Here is a 22,064-nt window from a genome sequence, read left to right on the forward strand (position 1 = left end):
TTCATAAAATGATATACAAACTGTTATAGAGTATGGTGTTTGGACACCCATAATTACCTATATTTCACTATAATAGTGTGGATTTATAAGATAAATTATTATTTTGCTCATAATATTGTGTATGAAAACAGCGTTGTAATTAAATGTATTCAACATTTTATCATATATATTATATGTTTTTCCTATTATCATTTATTATGGTTGTTTTAATATAATATTATGGTTATTTATATTACATAAAACACATAGTATAAGTTATACTGACACATCTTGATATTTCAAATAACTAAAATATAATTTATTTTATTCAACAATTCTAATATCCTCCCTTTGATAACTTTGTATACCTATGTACATAATATAATATCGTATAATAATATACTCATAAAAATACTATTCTAAAAGAATTTTACATACATTTTTATTCGTAAAAAAAAAAAATTATATTAAATTCATATTTTAAATAAATATTATATTTTTATATTTAATATTTATTAGTAATAAATAGCATAATATTATTATGTGTTTATTGGACCATTGAGAATTGGCTTATCTACAAACTTAATTGCCAAATCTTGAGGTGCGCTTTCAAGTTCAAACATAATAAGTGTATTGACATTGGGCGGTGGCTTTAGAAAAGAAGCGGGCACGTAAAGTGTAATTTGAGGTCCAGCCAGTGGCCAATATCGACCTAGATTTATATCATTTAAAAATGCTACTCCCTGTAAAAATAAAAAATATGTTTTTTAAAAATAGCTTATATATTACATGAGTGCACTTCAACAAATACGGATTAAAAAACGCGCAAAAATAAACAAAATTAGAAAACACACCTTAGTCCAACCTGAAGTATCCAGATAAGTATCTAAGGTATTCGTATAATTTTCTGATAAAATGAACTGTGTTCTATAAAATGCCGGTGCTTGGACACTTTCCACTGGTTTGATTGAAGAAAGCCAAGACGTTTCATTTAGAGGATGCGCAATCATCTTCCACGGACCCAGTTTTGTATTTTCAAGTAGTACATGACCCACAATTCCCTAGACAGAATAATTAATGTCTTGTAAAATATTATTTTAACATAATCCAGCTCGAAATTAAATATTAATTAGTTGTCATTTATCAATCAACTTTTCTGTCTTCGATAAAATCTCCATAGTTGATCCTTCCTTGGTTCTCAATCAAAATACTCAGTTTTTGAGAAGAATCATTACTTATGTTTAAAAACATAGTAGTGTTTGCTTTTAATCGATTCATAGTGCCAACTTGAACCTGAAAATCATAATATTATTTTAAAGTGATATACCAACACTTATTGCGCGCACGGATGTGATTTTACTTGATCCAGGTATATGATTGCTCGATCTCTTACAGAGTTCACAGTGAAATTCACTGGATTTTGGAAATTATTATTTAACAGCGTTGTTTCGTACATTACAAAACCAGTGTTGATATCCATAACTTCAAACGTTAATGGGGTATCACTGGTTACTGGTTTGATTCGATGAGTAACCGTTTCAAATATACTAACCAATGGTTGTAAATAGTATACACCATAGGCGGCTTTAAGCATTGGAGTCAGCGATGTATCATTGGTACCAGAGTATTTCTAAAAATAACGACTTAGACCTTCAATTTTTGTATGACAATGAAAACTATTAAAACTCACGGCATTTTCGAGTGTTTGTTTAATCTTGAAATATTTTTCAGTCAGATCACCTGCTTCGGTTAACGGAGCATCATAGTCATATGATGTTAATTGAGGTACATATCCAATATTCTCGTTAGTGTCGTTGGTATTGGCACCAGATGTAAATCCAAAATTTGTACCTCCGTGAAACATATAAAAACTAAACGAAGCGTTCAACGATAGCATTGATTCCATTTGTCTCACAACATCGTCAGAATTTACTGTAGGATGTGGTTCTTGCCAATGAGCCAACCAACCCGGATAAAACTCAGAATTGACTGGTGGTCCGCCTTTTTGCAACTTTTTCATAAAGTTAAAACATTTGGAGGCTAAAAAATGCATTAAATCAGATGTAAATCTATTAGTGCACAAGTGATAATAAAAACCTAATTTTACCTCTGGGTATTGGTTTCATAAAACAATCTGTGTGGTTATAACGATTACCTATAATATTATCATAAGTAAAAATATACTTACCGTTTGATGAAATTCCGAAATCAACAGTCGCGTACACTTCTGGAATTGGGCCACAATCAAAATTTTTCTGCTCACATATATCAATTGTATAGAGTAGAGCATTATTTTCTACGTAGCTTTTAAATAAATCACGTAACCACAGTTTGTAATTTGAATCACACGCATAATAACTCCCATACTCATTTTCCACCTTTAAATTCAAATACAAATTTAAATTAAAAATTAACATACATTTAAATAAGATATTGTTAAATAATATAATGTTTTTAAATATTGCATGTGTATACAATATACATTTAAGAGGTACTTTTTAAAAGTACCAGCATATTTAAATAGACACTTGTTTTAAACTATAAGTTTATTCTGTTAGTTAATGAAATTGTTTTTTAATCACCTGGACCATAATAATATTCCCACCATTTCCATACAAATAAGGTTGCATTTTTGGCATAAGCACACTAAACCATCGAGAAACATATTTTTTATAACCTTAAATACAAATTTAAAACATAATATAAGACAATATAAATCATATCATTAAATACAAATAACATAGAATATAAAACTAATTTAACATATTATAAGAAAAATATATTAATTTTACTATTAATTCATTAAAATTAAATGAGTCTTAAATTTTAATATAATAATAATAGGTACAACTACTAAGAACCCAAATTTAATTTATTTCTAAAAATAAAGTAAGTAATCATAGTTTTAGCGGATCAATGAATGAGTTGATTTTATCATATGTTTATTTTTGTGCATAAGTATACGATAAATTTTTGATAAAATGGTTAAATTTTTAAAAATTATGATAGTTTTGTACTTAGAATTGGATTTAGTGTGCACTTTTTTTTGAGAAGTCAAATTTAAAAATGCTCAGAACTTATTTTTATAATTGGGAAAAACAAATAAAAAAATAAAGTAAAATGGAATTTTTTTGTGTAAATCCAATTTTCGATAAAGTCGATTTTGTTTTTTGATGTAACTCGAAAACAAATGACCATAGATAACTTAATTGATAATCAAATGTTTATATTGTTATTTTATATTTACAATAAAATTTTCTAAATATTTCGATTAGTTTTACGCTATAATAGGTATATAGAATTTTCATTTTTTTTTTTTTTTTATTACTTTATAAATATCGATTAAAACTAGAAATTCTTAAAAATGTAATACCAAGCTTCTCATATATTTTTCATTTCTCAATTAAAAAATATCAAAAATCTATAGTCATAAATCATTATATTATTTTTTTTTTTTTGTCAACACTTAATTAGAGAAAGTATTTACTCAACACAAACTTAAATTTGGACGTCTAAAATTATAATCTTAATACAGTTTATATTAGCAATTATTTTTATTTCTTATTAGAGTTACGCGTATTTATGTATATTTGAAGTTATAATTATTATTATTTAGTATATTTTTGTTTGAATTAAAACAACTGAGTACATATTGATCTGATACAACTATGTAAGTGAATGTTACATCAAAAACCAGATAAGTGGTAACGATTTAATTATATTTAATTAATTCATTACATTCTTTATATTATACTTGAATCATTAGTCCTTAAGCTCCCTTTAGGCGTAACGTTCAATAACCAATATGGAAATCCACCCTGAAAATGAAAGACTTATTAAAGCTTAATTTTGTCTAATTTAAGTATCGAATGAGATCAACAGCTATACTTACAAAATCACGTTCAGCACATATATATGGTCCAGGCCTCAATAGTAGGTACATTCCTTCATCTTGGATCAATTTTATGAAATACTCCAAGTCAGCCATCCCTTCGAAATTATATGTACCAGGGAACGGTTCGTGTAAACTCCATTCTACATAACTGGATATATAATATAATTGTGTTAAAAATATAACATACATGGTTCATCTAATTGGTGTATTTTTCTTTGTTTCATTTTTTATATTTAATAATCTTATGTGGGAACTGGTAAATAATATTTGAATCAATTGTTAATAACCATGATGTATATCATATATTATACAGTATACACATTACACATTACGCATATTACATTTAACATTAAATAAAAAAATAAATAATTACATACTCTAAAACTTGTTTATAATATGAAACCTAGATTCCTCTTTATTGTTTTTTACATTTAATCTTACTAATATGTAAATTGTAGGTATTAATAATTATGTTTCTTGTGTTATTGACCATTATTATACCTAATTTTTAAGTAAATAATTTTAAAAAGTTTTTTGTGTATATATTATGTACATACATGTTATATATTATATTATATAATGATATAACTTGGTATAATCATAGCAAATTATGTCTTAAATCTTGAAGATACTTGTAAATTATAATAGATGTAATGTCTTTATTAGATAAAATCTGCATATTTTACAGAAATTTTAATACAAAAACCCTTTTGAAAAACTGTAATTTGTGATTAATGTACGTGCACATTTAGATAAATAAAAACTAAAAAAAAAAAAACCACAAAATAGACAACATTTTCATACCACAAAATTTAGAAAATTAAGGTGATATTTTTTTACTTACATAATATATTATATACTCACGTTGTTATAGCATTTAATCCAGCGGCTTTTATTTTTTGAATTCTATCTTTCCAATAAAGCTTAGGAATTCGAAAATAATGTAAATCACCAGAGACAAATCTGAATACTTCCCCGTCTTTTAGGAATTCATTTTTTTCATAATCAACAATAAACGTCCTTTTATTTGTCTGAAAATTAAACCAATGTAACAACCAATTAAATTGTCAAATTATGTTATCTAATTTTAAACTGTCGATTTCGGCTATGTTAAAGAATCTATAATTCTGTTACTTACAAGATTTTTAGTTTCAGATAAAACAAAAATAAATAATGACAAAAAACAATACACGCCGATAAAATGCATGTTTCACAATATAAAAGCTTATTTTAATTTGTATCACAACATTGAAAAATACAATTTATTTCTCTTAATTTTCTGCTCAATACGTTACGAGTTTGTCGAGTCTATATAACTAACAACAGTTGGGCCAGTAATCTAACTTAGTAGTCGCATTATACAACCATACATTACTTAATAGTTGTTATCTGTGAATTTACTTTTTTTTTATTAAACAAATAATTAATATTGATATAAAAAATAAAATAGAGAAAATTAATAATATTGTTTATACAGTTTGAACTTTGATATCATTAAAAAACAAAATTTTTACATATATTTATACATCAATTTTAATATTTAAAATTTAAAATTTAATTCATTTAGGGGTCCTCGCTTTACGCTAAAATTGAAATTATGTTAAGTACTTTATAAAGTAGCTGTATTGAGTATTTTCATATTAAGTTACTTAATAAATTAATTTAAAAAAATATATATTTTATAAAAAATTATATTCAATCTTGCTGTACTCATTATACGTATATTAATATATTATGAAACAAAAACAATTAATATCATTTTTTTTTTTTTTACTTATATTATTTTTAATGCTAAATATCTTCTATAATTTTGTTAATACAGACATTTAAATTATAATGTTGTTTATGAAATTTCCTTGAGGCTATGTTTAATATTTACATTTGAAATAAGTATGTTATTGTTAATTAAAAAGTTTTAAAATACGTAGTTACGTATTTAATTACGTTTTATATCAACTATTAAAGTATATTTTTATAACATTAATAAATTGTTACAAGTAAATAGATATTATCGAAATTATCAAAATAGTAACATTGATAACTAATAATAGTAAATACTATAGTAGTTTTTAAATAAGCAAATTACTACAACTTTATGCTCAACGATATTTTACAATGTATAATATTGTTTATTTTACTATTATAGTTTTCGACATCAGTAGTGATTAGTGAGTAAGTATTATGAAAAAAAAAATTAAAAAAAAAAAAATTATAAATAATAAAATAGGTATATGAAAAAACCAATGATCTTAGTTTTAGATCCAATAGCAAAATATAATTAATAACTATTTTTAAAAAATATTTGATTACATGAACGAATAATTATACACGTCCTATCATTCTTATCACAATGATTTTATTGAAAAGAGAGCGACAAATTGTATTTATGGACCAAAGTTATAGAATCATAAATGTGTGTATATTTTGCTTGTAGTTGTATTTATTATAATCGGAAGCTTAACTATAAATCGTTCCAATGTATTAAAACACCATTTACAAAAAAAAATACAACGATCGTATTTAAAAGCTCGTTATAGTATATTGATAGAATATAAAATATTTTTAATAAGTCTTATTGACCTTATAAATACAAATCTATGGTTATTTAGTAGATAAAACAGTAATTAATTTAAATCGATAGAAAATTAAAAAATACATCTAAACAAGCCCTTAAGACCAGCTAGTTTAACTAAATTAACGGTGTTAACTATTTTAGAGTTAAAAACCAGTATTACATTTTTTTGGAAAACAAACAATTTTATAGTATTTAAATAATTAAGTTTCTTGAATAAAAGTTATAGTCATTGCCAAATTATAATGCATTTCATAAAAAATAATATGGTATCGAAAAATTAACGATGGAGAAAAATATTTATTTTGTGTTTATTTTGCAAATCATTAATATAAATAAAACTTTATCTTTTTCAACGGAGTGGTTTTTACACAAAATAATGCTTAGAAATAATTTTTATTTAAAATTAGGTAAATGAGTTTTACTGGTTTTAGTTAACGTATAATAAACTACAACAATTCCTGTAGGTATATTGTTGTTAAGGCCTTTTTATATATTTTTTTTTTCATACTTTACAAATTATTCATTAAAAACATTTTCAAAACCGGAAGCTTAGGTGTGTAATACTACGAAAGTATTATACGGTGTAAAAAAAACGGCTTAATTCGTTTATACAGCCAACAACATTTTTTTTTTTAACTCACAGTGTACTTTACACGTTCTTTTAACAGTCATCGTTTATTATTATTTTATATTTTCTACCATTAAATACATACAAAGAGCACTTTTTTGGTTTAATTACCGAAAGAACATGTTTAAAAAAAATTGTACATTTTAAAAGCTCATACCATATTTTACTTCGCATTCCTTGTTATTAAAAGTATAAAATTATGAACATTCATAATTTATGCAACATTATAATTTCGCAAGTCATTTGATTTTTTTTCCTATAAAAAACCTTCACTTTATAAAGGGTTGATAGAAGTTATAGTAAAAATCTCTACGCGCTATAAGATTCTAATAAATAGTGTTAGAAGAAAATGAACACTAGTAGTTACGTTACAATATATGTACATACATTATACAAACGAAAAATATATACCTACTTTCAAAATGAGAAGTTTACAAATGTGTTTTATATACAGTTCGATAAATTATAATTATATTTTTTCTAAATTCATAACAAAATGTTCTTTATAATAATCCATGTAACTATCCAATTATTAATCTATACATGTTTTTTTTAAACGTTGTATAAGAAAGTATTGAATGTAATAATATTGATACCTAAATACACAATATAATACACATAGTTAACTATTGTTTAGCTAAAGTAAATACATTTTAAGGTACCTATATTTCGTATAGATATATAATAAATACAGTATACACTTGCCAAAGAGCACGTAGTAAATAGTATTATGATATATCTAATACTATAATATATTATGAAAATCTCACGCGATTATACGTTTTATTTTGCATAATTTTTAATTTAACGAATAAGGCTTCAATATCGTAGATTATTAGCTTTTATTGAATTTTACATAATTGTTTTCAAATTAAACAATTTACAACTTGTATTTAAAAATAACAATTTTGAAATGTACAATGTTTTAATAATATAAGTGATACTTTTTAGTATAAAAGTTGATTATTTTTATAGTGTGGACTTTATTGAGCGCTTCAGACTTCTGCTATGTTAAGTGATATATTTAGGTATGTACGTGTTTAGGTATATTGCATACAATCCACCACTATATATTATAATTGACAGTTAGTGCTTTGAGGAATATTTTACATATAGATTGAGGAGGCCCTTTACTTGAAAAGCTTGAGTGTTTGAGAAAGGTATGTCTAATAATTTTGATTTGGGTGACAGTGATATCTTGTCTTTAATTGAAAGTAGTGAGAATTTGTCATTTTAAATTTTTTTTAATATTATTGAATTTGTCAGATATTGATAGTTTATCTAAATACTTTTACCAAGATAAGAACATTTTTTATTGATAGATATTTTAATATCATTCTAAGGAAGATTATTAATTTCTGGATTAAGAATAGTTGTTGTTGTCTGATCGGCATATTTATTTGTTTTTTCGTTTCTTATGATTCCAATGTGGGATGGTACCACTCGAGTTTGATATTTTTTTTTATTTTTAAATTATCTCCGACTTTCTTTCAAATCAAAAAAAATCTTTCTTCTTTTACACATTTTATTTGTCGTGGAAATTTATGATTAAGTAGACAAAATTGGATTTATTCGTGTTACCTTTCAAACGTTATGACTCATACCTACAGAATAATGAATAACAGCTTAGACTGAAAACCAAAATACTTTTGTTGATTAAAATTCCTAATGATGAACACCTTCGAATCGTTAAGTATACATATAACATACGTGTCTTAAGTTCTTAATTATAATATACAGCTTGTCTCGTTTTTATTTATTATGGGTACTCTGTATACAATAATGATTTAATATAATGTGGTGACGACGGCGTGCCACCGTACAACGATTTGTACCTAATTATGTTTTTACCCTCCTCCGAGGAAACCGTCATACGGGGTCGCCCGAGTGGAAGCCAAATCGCTTATACACAATAAAATGTAATATTATGTCGTATGTGCGTTACGTAGGTATACTTACAAATTAATAAATTATATCATACACTACACGTATATACCTTATGTACACCTATATAATACTGCAGTACGACTATAATATATTATTATGACGCTATGTCAGTAATATGGATAAACGCACGTGTTTAACCGTGTCTGGTGGGTCTCAAGTGCATCCGATTTACGACCGTCCGGACGACGACGGGCTCGCGTCAAACGGGCTGTAGGTACACACGATGTATAATAATATATTACAAAATAACGGCAACGCAGGAAGACGACCGAGCAGAGAGTGAACGGGAGAAAAAAAATCCCTCGAAAGTATCCAACACCGGCGGCCCGCGCTTCCGCGAGAGTCGCACCCCCTCGTACACATTTATATATCATATAGTTGTCATATTATATTATGTACGCGTCGTTCCGTGTTTTATACGTCGTCTGCGGGCGAGTACAGTAAATTAGTCCGTCTGAATATTACGGGTGATAATTACTTGCACGAAACCTGCACGTCTGTGGGTTCCGTCGCCACCGGGCCTGACAATATTAATAATAATAATACTAATATAATACTCACCGTTAATGTTTTCCAGCTGCGGTGCACGTCAGCCGGCTCGATATATATTATTTCGTGTCTCGTATAATACGACTCTGGCGGGCCACCCCCGCCCAGGAATAGTTCGCGCGCGGTGGCGTTTCGCACCCCATTTGCGAGCCGCCAAATTAGCGTTTCGGGACGGACAAAAACACACCCGTCTCGACGCCGCCGACTGCTCGTTTCCGAAACAATCGACGCGTGAACGAGACCCGGTTGTCGGTACCATGATACACAACACTATTGCGTTATTTTGTCTTATTACTCATCAAAAAAAAAAAAAAAAATTGTCTATCACACTATTATTATGATTATGATTGTTGTTGTTATTGTTATCATCATTATCATTATACCTGCACCACTACGACTTTTGTGTGTTTTTGCTATACATACATAATATTATGTTATTGGGTTCGAATTTTTTTCGCTATTTCGTTTATATTGGTATAAATCATTGTTTTTTTTTTTTACCTGTTAAGTGCATTTTATTGATTTCGCCGAATAACGCCCCCTAGTTGGTAATATCATATTATTGCAGTGCTTTTTTTTATCCTTCAAAAAGGATCATAACTGTTATATCATATTTTTTATTAAGTATTACCTATTTTAAAAATTAAAACATTATTTTACATTAAAATATGCGTCGTTATATTTTATAGTTATTTTTATCAATGGTTCAACAAAATGTACAATATCAGCTCTATTATGCAAAAACAAGCACAATGGTTAAAACATTTTAATTAAAAACAGCTTAGGTGTAACTTCACTCTTTGGTAAAATTACAATAAATTTACAGTTACCAACGACTGTACAATTGTGTCTTTTTGCGAATTTAATAACTAACTGTGAAATCCGTTTATTATTATTTACAATGAACAATAGCATTACTTGATATATTTACGGATGTTAATAGTACATTTCTTTTGATTAAGTTTGTTTATCGAAAATAATTTTTGAAACGTTCCAATACAATTTTATAGAATTATATTTTAATTATATCACTAATACACAAAAGTATTCAAGTTTTTTGAGATAGTATTGGCAATTTTCCAGTTACGACGCTTAGTTTATTGTGTCAGGAAAAGTAAATAAAACAATAACTACTGTTATTGTCATTATTTGATACGATTGTAATCAATAACGACTAAAATATTTCGACATAGCGCGTTTCTATTACTACGTAACGATTAATTAAAAATTTAATTTAAATTTAGAATTAATTTAAATAGTTTATAAATTTATTTTCATTTAAATTATTAATAAAATAATAAAATACAGTCGTAAGTAATATACGTAGAAGTAGGTAATATACTTAGATATAGGAACAAGAGCCCATTGAACACGTCTATAAAAATCAGATGTATTATTATAATATTTCTCGACATTAAATTGAATACTATATCAATACAATATTATATTTCAGTATTATTTATATCGGTGCGTATATGTTGATGACAAATCGTCAACGTTAATAATTTGATACGTAGCGGTCGTATCATCGCCGCCGCCGACGTAAAATCGTCGTAATTCGATTAAACACTAAAACTAAACGTTTGCATTCACAAGACTTGTTCCATATTGTCGGGACGTATCGCTACAGCCGCCGATAGTGAAGCGATGCGATTTTGGTTTTTGAATTTGCTGGCCGACTCATTCGTGCTTAACCGCGTGTAAATGACGCGCGTACAACACCGTTATCGCAGTGGCTTTCAAGCCTAACTTTGGCGATAAACACTTTGAGGCTAACGACACCGGAATAACGGAGAGGAGGTGAAAATAATAATCTACCGTGATATTATATATGATACTCTTCTCGTTGTATCCGTCCCCGACGGGATCGGTCGTACGGCAATCGAGAAGATGGCTGGTCGTCGACAAGAGCGTTTTTTTTTTAGATTTTATTTTTATTTTTTTTTTTTTGCCGGTCTGTCGGGTCAGAATACGTTTGATTGATGAGACGCGAGAAAAATGGCGTTTTTCTTTAAATAAAAAAAATTATCTCCGGCTCCAAATCCTATACGGTGATTATTAATATATCTATCTATCTATCTATATATATTATATATACACACTTAAAATATATTCTATATACACGCGCGCGCCCCGAGAGTGACTTGGCATTAAACAATTAACGTTTGTCCCACGAAGGTGTTCGGTTTTTTTTTTCCCACTCCATGTAAGTATACGATAATATTACTGTATATCTATACATATTGTTATTCCTGACTACGTGGCTGGCACACGCTCGGGGTATGTGTGGGTGATCGGGAATATTAGTCGATTATTAATCATCCGTCCGGTGTATATTAATGCTGTACACGATAATGTGTGTTCGCGGGACTCGATGTCATCGTATTAACATTATTGCCCGCGCTCAAGAACACAGAAATTATGCGTACACGACGGCGCTCGTCCGCGATCTCTCATCCGATGTATTATTATTATCGTGCGCAGCGTGACCCCGACGCTTTTGTGCGTGTCATTAACGACAACAAATAAAAAATGTCCCGAGGTCAGTGGTATAAATAATACGATATCGTAATATCGTATCCGATCGTCGGTTTGATCCGCGTTGTCGTACATTTTTCTTTTTCAATAGGTACGACTTAAATCTTAATTATTGTTATTGACTCACCGTATAATATGACTCGCGACAATATAATCAACGCATTGTATACTAGTGCAGTCAGGTCTCGGATAACTCGAATCTCGAGAGTGGGATTAAAAATAAATTCGACTTATTTCGACTTAGGGGTTACTCGAGTCATTTATCTCAAATATAATTAAATCAATACATATAGTACTTGTACATAGCTACTATACACTTCAAGGAACGAGAAAAAAATTGAATATTCTGTGATTCGATTGTTCGATTGTATTTAAGCTTTTAGGTGCAGTTTATTAAAAGTTCCACATACGCATTGGTATTATAATATTTATAGCACTAGTTGTTAATTATTCAATTAAAAACCACGGATTTACGAAACGTTAAAAGTTAATGCCGGTGATTACATTTTAATTGTAAACCTATTTCTCAAAAAAGTGCCTATTTATATAGAGCTATGAAAACATATTATGTTGACAAATAATATTGTGTAATTTTCTTTTTATAACAACTGCTGCAGTTACAATAAAATTCGTCGAAAAATTTTTATCAGCATATTATATTAAACATATTGTATACTATGAAACACTTTTTGTCATGCAAACAAAGTCGGCGATATACGCGTCTTATATGAAAAAAATGAAATACGAATTTCGCTATAGCTACGGTTATCCTGGAAGTTTTCTGCTGGCAAGTACTTTTTTACGATTTATTTTTTAATAATGATTCAGGATAAATAGGTATGTAGTACGCGTATCTAGGTACCCTGCCAGTATCCACCGCAATAATATGTGTTGTGCGCGATAACCGAGAAAAACACATTTTTTTTTTTTCGTAAACGACATATACGAACGTTATAATAGAGAGAGAAAAACGATTCTGCGACCAACTATCGTATATTAAAAGAACGGTCGGGACTTTTATCGTGACTTTACGGCCTTATACATGAATGTCATATATATATATATATATATATATATGAGAGTATAATATGTGCGTCGTGTATTACACATGTACAATAATATATATTGGCAAATGCCGGCTTCTCTTGCTGCAGTAATTGCAACTGCACCGACGGTCGTACTTGACGTCGTGTGTTTGGTGGCGCGTGTTATTGCCGCCGGACTATATTATTATTGTGCCCGCGCAGCAATACAATATAATACGGCTGTGTGGCTGTACATGCGATACACAAATATCATATATACCTACATATAGGTACTTTTGCGATATCATATATTACGTATATTATAATATGACGTTTTGAGTTGGCTGCTCGTGGTCTTCCGGTCGAATACGTACACAATTAAATCGCTTCCCGTCGAATATAATAGTGATGCAGTAGGTATTCCTAGGATTTAATAATAATACAACACACAACGGACAGCTTTTTATCGGTCGTCGTCGGTTATTCGGCTTGACACTTCGGAAAACGCTCTGATGACTGATAGGACGACGGCGGCGGCATCGGTCCGATACTATACATATATACAATACACGATATAATACACGGCGTGGGCGACCGTCATCATTATTGCAATTATTCGGCGTCATACGACACAATAAAACCCTTTACGGTCCACTCGACCGTTAACGGCTAGTGAGACCGTATTATATACGACGCTTATTGATTAGCAGCAGCAGCAGCTCATTTCACGTGTCCGGTCATCCGTGCGCGACCGATAAACGCCTCCGGCTGGACGCGAAAGGGCGGGCGCGTGCTGCAAACTGTCCGCTGCAGTTGTTCGTCCCGCCGACGACGAGTTTTCCGATATTATATTATTGTAATCGCGTGTTTGTCATTACGTCATATTGTCATAATCATTATTAGCGTGTTATCATTGCTGTTATCACCATATTCCCCAGTGAAATACTGTTTGTCATTTTCGAGTACGGTTGACGACAATGAAGGATTTGCGAGGAAGCTACGATAAGCGGGTGTGGGGGAGGCATCACCATGGGACCTTGTTAATTCTTAATAATATGTAAATATTAAAAAAATAAATACATAAATAAAAATTGTTTAGTTAGATTTATTAAAAATTATATTTCCTGCAATAATATAATGTGGTCGATACAGTTTTTAGTACCTATTTTACTCGAACATAATTTGAATTTCGTTATATTTTTGTTATTTCGCTATTGGGATAAGCGTGTTTCAACCAAACATAATCACTTAGTTGTATTCTAGTTATGAAATATGAAAAAAAAAATTTAATTAAAAACTAAAACTAATATATTTCTGTACACAATCAACAACTTAAATAGCATAGGTACGTATGATGTGTGTTGTTTAAATACAAACATTATACAATAAAATAACGTTATGACTAGCTTTAATTACATATTATAAGAGTATTAAAGTATGAATATTTATCATGAAACACACTAATGAATAAAATATGTATTTAATTTCATAGTGTGTTCATTATATTAGTTCATCGATAACCACTGGGCTTACTTTGTCGATACAATCATAATAATATTACTATAAAATATTGAATAGGTAACTATAATATTAATTAAATGCACGTAGGTACTTATATTGAATACGTTTCAAGTGAATTTTCTAGTAAACTTTATTTATTATTCAATTTATTGTAAAGTTTAAAATAATATTACACATTGAATGAAATAAAACAATACCTCTATATTATGATAATTATTTTGAATTTTTGTAGAAGTTTTGATTTTAAACTCATTTAAAGCTGTAAATACATGAGAGTCGATACGTGCTCACTCATACTGGGATTATAGGTATATTCAAAAAAACAGCATAGATCAAATTATTTGTCCGAAATGAAAATCTAGTATTATACTATTATTATTATGGTATATACAATATATCATATCACAGGGTAAGTATTTTTTGGTATACGAGAAACACATAAATGCATTTTAATTAACATTTGCATAAACGAACAACTCTAATATTGACCACCTGAATTTTCAGGTACATGTAAACATAATATTATAATATCATATTATAATATAACGTATATAATATTATAATACGACGAATACAATATTTCTTCATTAGTGTTCGTTACGTCAGAGCGTTCACAATACTTATGTGTAAATTATCCGTGTCCGCATATATTATTATAATACACGCGCGTACACAATATTTAAAACAATTGGATCCCAGTGCGCTGCGGCCGTTTACGGCTTTTCGAGTTAATAACGGCCGTTAAATGTTACAGCGGGTTTTTAATTCTCCCCTCCCTCTCACCCCCCCCCCCAAAAAAAGACGATCCGTACGCGGAACCTCACCAATTTAGCGTGTAAACGCAGCTTTTCACCCTTCTATACCAACCCAGCACTAACACATGCATACGGCTGACCTATTATGTACACGCGTATCACCACAACAATGCTATACTTAACGGTGGAAACACCACTGACAGTAATAATTCAGCAGTATAATTTTCTCTTATTGACACATATTGTTATTGTTATTGTACACCACGGTTGTAATATTAAATAAGCGGAACAGAGTTTTATGACCAGTCGGTGTACACTGTGTTCACGTCATAATATCAACGTGCAGTATACGAACTCTATTATGACGCGACACCCAAGACTACGTCATAATATATTATGATGTATAATATTTGGGACCAGGGACACCTGTTGCTTACTTTTTTCAAGTGTTTTTCATTGTACATTTTTTAAGAGGGTAAGAGTTTCTCAAGACTTCCAAAAATAGACTAGCATGTTCAAGGGAACGTCGTTCTTTGTATTAAAATAATTACAGTTTCGAATATATAAATATTTACAAGGAAAGTTTTCAAAAAAGCGTTTTATTTTTTAATCATCCGTGTAATTTACATTTTCATTTCAAAGGAGTGACTTTTTAAAAGTGCAGCATGCGCATGATAAGGTGTGTTGCGAATTTAATATTCACGCAAGAAAATGAAAATTTTTTTTTCTAACAATGGCCAGTGGTATGGGGGTATGAATTTCTAAAGACTTCCAAAAAAAAAAATGCATGAAAGTTCAATTGAACGGTGTCCTTTATACATGAAAACAATTAATGTATATAAAGGATACAAAGAATAAGGATAAAGGAGTGTCGTACAATTGTTCGTTGTGTCTTAAGCAAATTTATTTATACATCAAAAATATGATAAGATATTATGATGTTATAATACTGTTAATTATAATTAAATAACGTACGAAAATTTAAGTTTTAGTCACGAAAAATAATCGGGTACAGGAAAAAAGAGAGTAAACGAGTGAAAGTGAATATAAAACGAATACATGGATATGAAATATTCAAATTGCCCATCAATTTATGATCACGACCGCCGCCGACGACGTCGTTGTGCTGTGCATTTGGCCGCTGCGACCGGTCTAAAATAAATCGTGACCCCGTTTTAAATGTTAGTTGGTTGGGGGAGGGTGGAGGGTAGAATTAATGGATGAATGGATGAGCGGAAGGGTCAAAAAAGTTTATTGCGTACAGCAACTCGGGATAATTAAAAACTATAAAATACCATCTGTGCAAACCTTCTAACCCTCCGCGTCCACCCAATAACGGCAAGCTCAGCCACGGGAGCATTTAATAATTATACGAACGACAAAAAATAGAATAATGTTTATATCATATAAATCACACACTATTATCAGAAAGGCATGTTTTTTCGTTGTTATACGAGGTATAATGACACCAAGAAAAAAATGACCTTTACATTAAATACTGAATAATGCGAAGAACGTCTTTACGCCGTGACCGGGTAAAAAATATTTACGATTTTCTTCGTTCGACGTTTTATACGTACTTTTTACAAACACTTCAACAACGAGTATATACAATAATTAATATTGCAAACTATATTTTGCACCCCTAATCAATACGAACCTTTAGGTAATACCCGTGTTATATTGTCTTTGCATTCGACTGTATATAATAATGTATTTTATAACTATTTTATTACTTGGGCTGAATTGTGCAATTTGCCTCAATTGTAAACATAATCGTATACCGAACAATATCCAGCTAGCTTTTCGTAAATAAATTTCTTTTTAATTAAAGCAAAAAAAAAGTAAATTACTTTAAAAAAAGTTTTGAATCGTTAATTCTTAATTAAAAATCTAAATTATTCGCACGCAAAATCCAACTACTTAATAGTTTTATTTAAATTTGTTTTTAATTTAAATAAAGTTATATATATATATATATAATATTATATACATATAAATGCCTAAAAGCACTATCAAAGTGCAAAATAATAACCTGAAGTTATATATCAACTTTACAAACTATTAAATAATATTTCAAAACGTATTATTCAGATTTGCGTTTCAATTGAACATTAAACAAATTACCAACTATAAATCTGTTTAGAATACAGTAAAAAAATTTGATATTTTCAAAGTCCTTTTGTAAGTAATATAGTACAATTTTTAATTGATTAAAACTTTAATAGAACTGGACATTTAATCATAATGTTAATAAATAAATTAAACTCATTTAAAATTGTAAACTAAAGAAAATGAGTAAACAGGTTTAAACGACTTAATAACTATAGTTTATTAAAAACATTAGAATTAAGTCATTCTAATATTTTCAATCAACTTACGGTTAGGTAAAGTTTGAAAATTAATTTGACAAATATATTATTTATGAACTGTTAACGTGCACAGTATTTATAGGTTATATCATTGATTATAAATACTAGTATTTAAAATCAATGGTTATATATTTTATATGGAATATGAGTTTATGATTTCTTAATTAAAATTGATTTTAAATGATAATCTTAAATAACTAAGTAGATTGTTTTTTTTCTATGTCACGCACCAGATAGACAACAAATTGTTTCACAAAATAATTATTTAACAAATTTTGTTGGGTAACATTAGTGTAACAATCTCACCTATAATAAAATCTAGGTTAGATTAGATTTGACATATTGATTTATTTAAATACTCTAAATACTGTCTTAAAAAACAATTTTTATCCATTTAAATTTACTTGAATTTTAAAAGTTGAATATAAGTCAAAAAGTAGTAAAATATAAAGTTCATAATATGTAATATGATTTGACTCAATTGACATCTTCTACATTTCTTTTATGTCTTTTGTCTATTTTGTGTGTAAATCTGATAAAGAAAAGAATATTGAACTGACATTTTTTATTTGTAAGCATTTTGGTCAAGTAAATTCAAAAAACTTATCTTCTTAAGTTAAATATGTGAATTAGCACTATTACTTGTTTGTCACTGTAGTATTAGAAAAAATAAGCATTCATTTTTAAATGTCGATGTCAAAATGTACAGTACTATGTATTTTATTTTTGTGTGTAAATCTAACTGCACGCGATTGAGTTGATTAACTCAGACGCATTAATTATTATTTAATTAGTGAGTTTAAAAATGAACTTTGTTAAAAGTAATTAAAATGTATTATTAAACGGTTATTGCTGATGGAAAATGTATCATAATATTGAAATATTCGAACTTCCGGACGTGTTGGATACCTGCCAAATTTGATTCCGGATATCCGAATGGTTCTCTTCACTAACGAAGCCAATTATTACTAATTAACATATAATAATAAACACTCGGAACGAGCCAGTGCAATAGCCTCGTGCGTGAAACGTTTGCAAATGAGATGTCTGGTCGAAGTAGCTTGCGAACGTCGTATAAATTTAACGACGGGCAACCAAGAGATAATGCGCGGAGTCGACGGGTGGCTTTTCGATTACTATACGGCAAACGTTTTCCTCGCTCTTTCACTCGTTCACTCTCATTCTCACTATTATCTTTCTCACTCGCTCCCAGTCTTATCTCTATAATATAACTCGTGTATTTTTACGGCGACAACGACTACAACGACGGCCGCTACACGGTGGCGTCTTACCCTTGCTCTCCGACGACTGCATAGTATATATTATTATATAGTAACGCGTAAACAAGATTTCAGCGAGCGCAAAAGCCTCCGCTCGCGCGTGTAATAACAAAATCCACGCGGTGACTTTATATTATATAGGTATATAAATGAAAATAAAAAAATGGTGGAAAAAGTATACAAACAAATAAACGACCGGTGCGAGCGTAATGGAACGAAAACATTTTACGGGGGAGATAAAAATATAATATATATATAATATTATTTAATAATGATGATGATGATAATAAAAATATAAAATATAAAAAAAAAAAAAATAAACGGCCTCAGACTACTGCTGCAGTAGCTATAGCGTTATTAATTGAAGTGAAAACACGTCTTCGGCGCGCCTTATAATTCAGCCCCGCGTCGCGCATTTATATTATACAACGGACGATTGAACTTGGTAAGGTTTCCAGACAGTCTTTTCGGCGTTAGTATCGACGTAACATATACTATATAATTATTATATATATATACACCTAAACATATTATATATATATAGATAACTGCTATAATACTGTACATTATACACGTCGACGGCCTAATGACACTTGAAACCGATCCTGATGGGTGGGTGAGCTGTTCGGTAGTTTGGGTTGAGGGGGTATCGTTTGCCGCGAATCCCGAGACGTCCCTGCGTTTTCGATCCACTTAATGCGATTAAAAACCACTCGTCGAAGTACATTTATATTTATAATTATATTATATACAGCATAGGCACGTCAGGATAGGTACTCGTATCTTATCGTTGTTAATATTTTGGCGAAAGACAGAAAACAATCGTTGTGCGCTGTTGGTCAGTAGTACAACCGAAGTGACGACAAAGGATTTCGAACTCCTACGTCAAAACCACAACGCTGCTATTACGAGAGTCTTCGTAACCTGCTCGTACCTAGTAAAATATAATATGTTTATGAAACGATTTTACGTAGAGGCGGCGTGACGATATTAAAAAATGCATTAGTCTAATCATTATTATTACACGCATTATTGCTGTGGACTTAGCGGTCTTGGAATGGGTTTTTAGTCAATTCGGCAGACGAGGGAAACTATGTATACATAATAATACTCAAAATGTCTTCTTGTATTCGATAAAGCGTAATATAATATTATATTTATATAATTTATTCTTACAAGTTAGTAATCAAAACAATTGTCGAAAGGTTAGTGTGCCCTAAATATAATATATGTATAAAATATATAAATGACCAATGTGTTTTTCGGAGTTTTCGAAAAGGACTGTGCAATTTGATAAAATTCCCACATTAAAATTTAACTTTAACAATACAATTTTTCTATCCGTTATAAATACCAAATGTATTTATGTTTATAATATAATATACATTTCACGATATTATACGCTTTGAAATATTTCCACTTTACTCTCATCTACTCCGCAACAAAAACACATAACTTCATCCGCTTTTATTATAAGCGTCGAAACAAACCTAATCATAGAATACATAGTTCACAGAGTTTATTATAAAATTAATTGTTTGATAAATAGTTTTTAATTTATTTTATAATACAAATCATGCAAAAATATATTATAATATGATATAGTTAGGCTTGTTTAAATGCGTAAATACGCTATAAAGGTGGATAAAGAGGAATTGGCAAATTAAAAAATAAACATATGGTAGATGTTATTGTAGATCTGATATCGTTTTTCCTCTGACACAATGTCATTTACGATTATAAATTTGCAAAGAAGTTGTGATTGGCTTTACTTATTATTATTATTATTTATTATATTATTTGTTCTATACAGTTATCTATTTTAAAAAAAAAGTAATAGTATTTTGAAAACATAATTTTGAGTGAATGTTTATGTTATCTTATTTCTGTATTTTTCTGACAGAATGCCTTATTACATGCACAAAATATACAAAATGTAAAAATAAAATAAAGGAAATGTCAAAAATGTTTAACATTCAAAGAAACATATTATTTTGTCTCGAAAACCATAAAATAGGTAGAACATTGTACATTTTAGTTACTTATATTATACATATTATTATTTTTTCTTGGTATTTTGTTTCGTAATATACTTGACATTTTATTTACGTCATTGTACATCCTATTGTTCCTAAAGTAAACCGTTTTCAGTTTGTTATAAAATATTCTTGAACTGATTTTGTACTGTATTCGTTTAGTTTATATATTTTCATTTATGCGATTCGAAAAATTAAATGCCTATACTAAGTATTCTACTCCATTAAATACTATATTGTTTGTAAAGAAAAGTGTGTTATAAACTCAAGATACATTTTTTTGATTTATGGTAAAATTAATTTATATCAAATAGTTTTTAAAACTTTATATCATAGGATTTCACCTATTATGGTCGGCATTACTTTCAATCTATTAAGCAATTATTCTCGAAATCATTGGGTTCAAGATTTTATTTACTGAGAATGCAATTAATTTCAAAACTTTTTTACGTCCCTAAGTAGAACAATAAATCGTGTAAAAAATCTGAAACGTCCATTCCAAAAGCCCTATTTAATTCTACTTTCAAAATACGCTACCCAATGAAAATTCACTCAGTTAAAAAAATAAAAAAAAACATCAATAAGTTGGAAGTTGGAAGTTGGAATATTACGTTAAGAGATTTGAAAAATAAATTTTCATACTGTGGAGTAGATGAGGGTCGTATTTTTTTTACTGTGGAGTAAATGGGGTGATAAATATTTTAAAGAATGTATCATGAAGCAATTCTTACATATTATTGTATTAGCATAAATACATTGGACACTTATGAAAGATGGAAAAATGTTATAAAGCGATCGTGTTTCGAATTTTAATGTTGATTTCTAGAAAATTGGGGAAAATATTGGATATTTATGTTTGTTGTACAATGTACATTCGTCTTATCACTGACTCATAAAGGTGTCACAATACCATATCATGCATAATATTTTACAATGTTTTATATATACATTTTTAACAGCTTTT

The 22,064-nt window shown here is 29.1% G+C and overlaps 1 protein-coding gene across 1 annotated transcript; it reads right to left on the reverse strand.

The window, feature by feature from the left end:
• Nucleotides 1–451: 451 nt before the first annotated feature.
• On the reverse strand, nt 452–5,215 carry LOC114126604 (beta-galactosidase-like). The gene is made up of 11 exons (XM_027990590.2): nt 5,013–5,215; nt 4,739–4,905; nt 3,872–4,022; nt 3,734–3,797; nt 2,562–2,656; nt 2,168–2,357; nt 1,670–2,019; nt 1,340–1,609; nt 1,132–1,272; nt 834–1,040; nt 452–722 (listed from the first exon to the last, which is right to left on the reverse strand). The coding sequence occupies exons 1-11, from the start codon at nt 5,079–5,081 to the stop codon at nt 519–521; spliced, it is 1,908 nt and encodes a 635-aa protein (XP_027846391.2). The 5' UTR covers nt 5,082–5,215; the 3' UTR covers nt 452–518.
• Nucleotides 5,216–22,064: the final 16,849 nt, after the last annotated feature.

The sequence above is a fragment of the Aphis gossypii genome, chromosome 1 (genome assembly GCF_020184175.1).
Source record: "Aphis gossypii isolate Hap1 chromosome 1, ASM2018417v2, whole genome shotgun sequence".
Taxonomy (NCBI): domain Eukaryota; kingdom Metazoa; phylum Arthropoda; class Insecta; order Hemiptera; family Aphididae; genus Aphis; species Aphis gossypii.

Excerpts from the sequence above, each read along its gene's own strand:
- LOC114126604 (XM_027990590.2), bottom strand. The coding sequence starts at position 5,081 with ATGCATTTTATCGGCGTGTATTGTTTTTTGTCATTATTTATTTTTGTT. Across the intron at positions 4,906-5,012 it reads TATCTGAAACTAAAAATCTT|ACAAATAAAAGGACGTTTAT; the intron begins GTAAGTAACAGA and ends TTTAATTTTCAG. Across the intron at positions 2,657-3,733 it reads CTTAAGGACTAATGATTCAA|GTTATAAAAAATATGTTTCT; the intron begins GTATAATATAAA and ends TTTGTATTTAAG.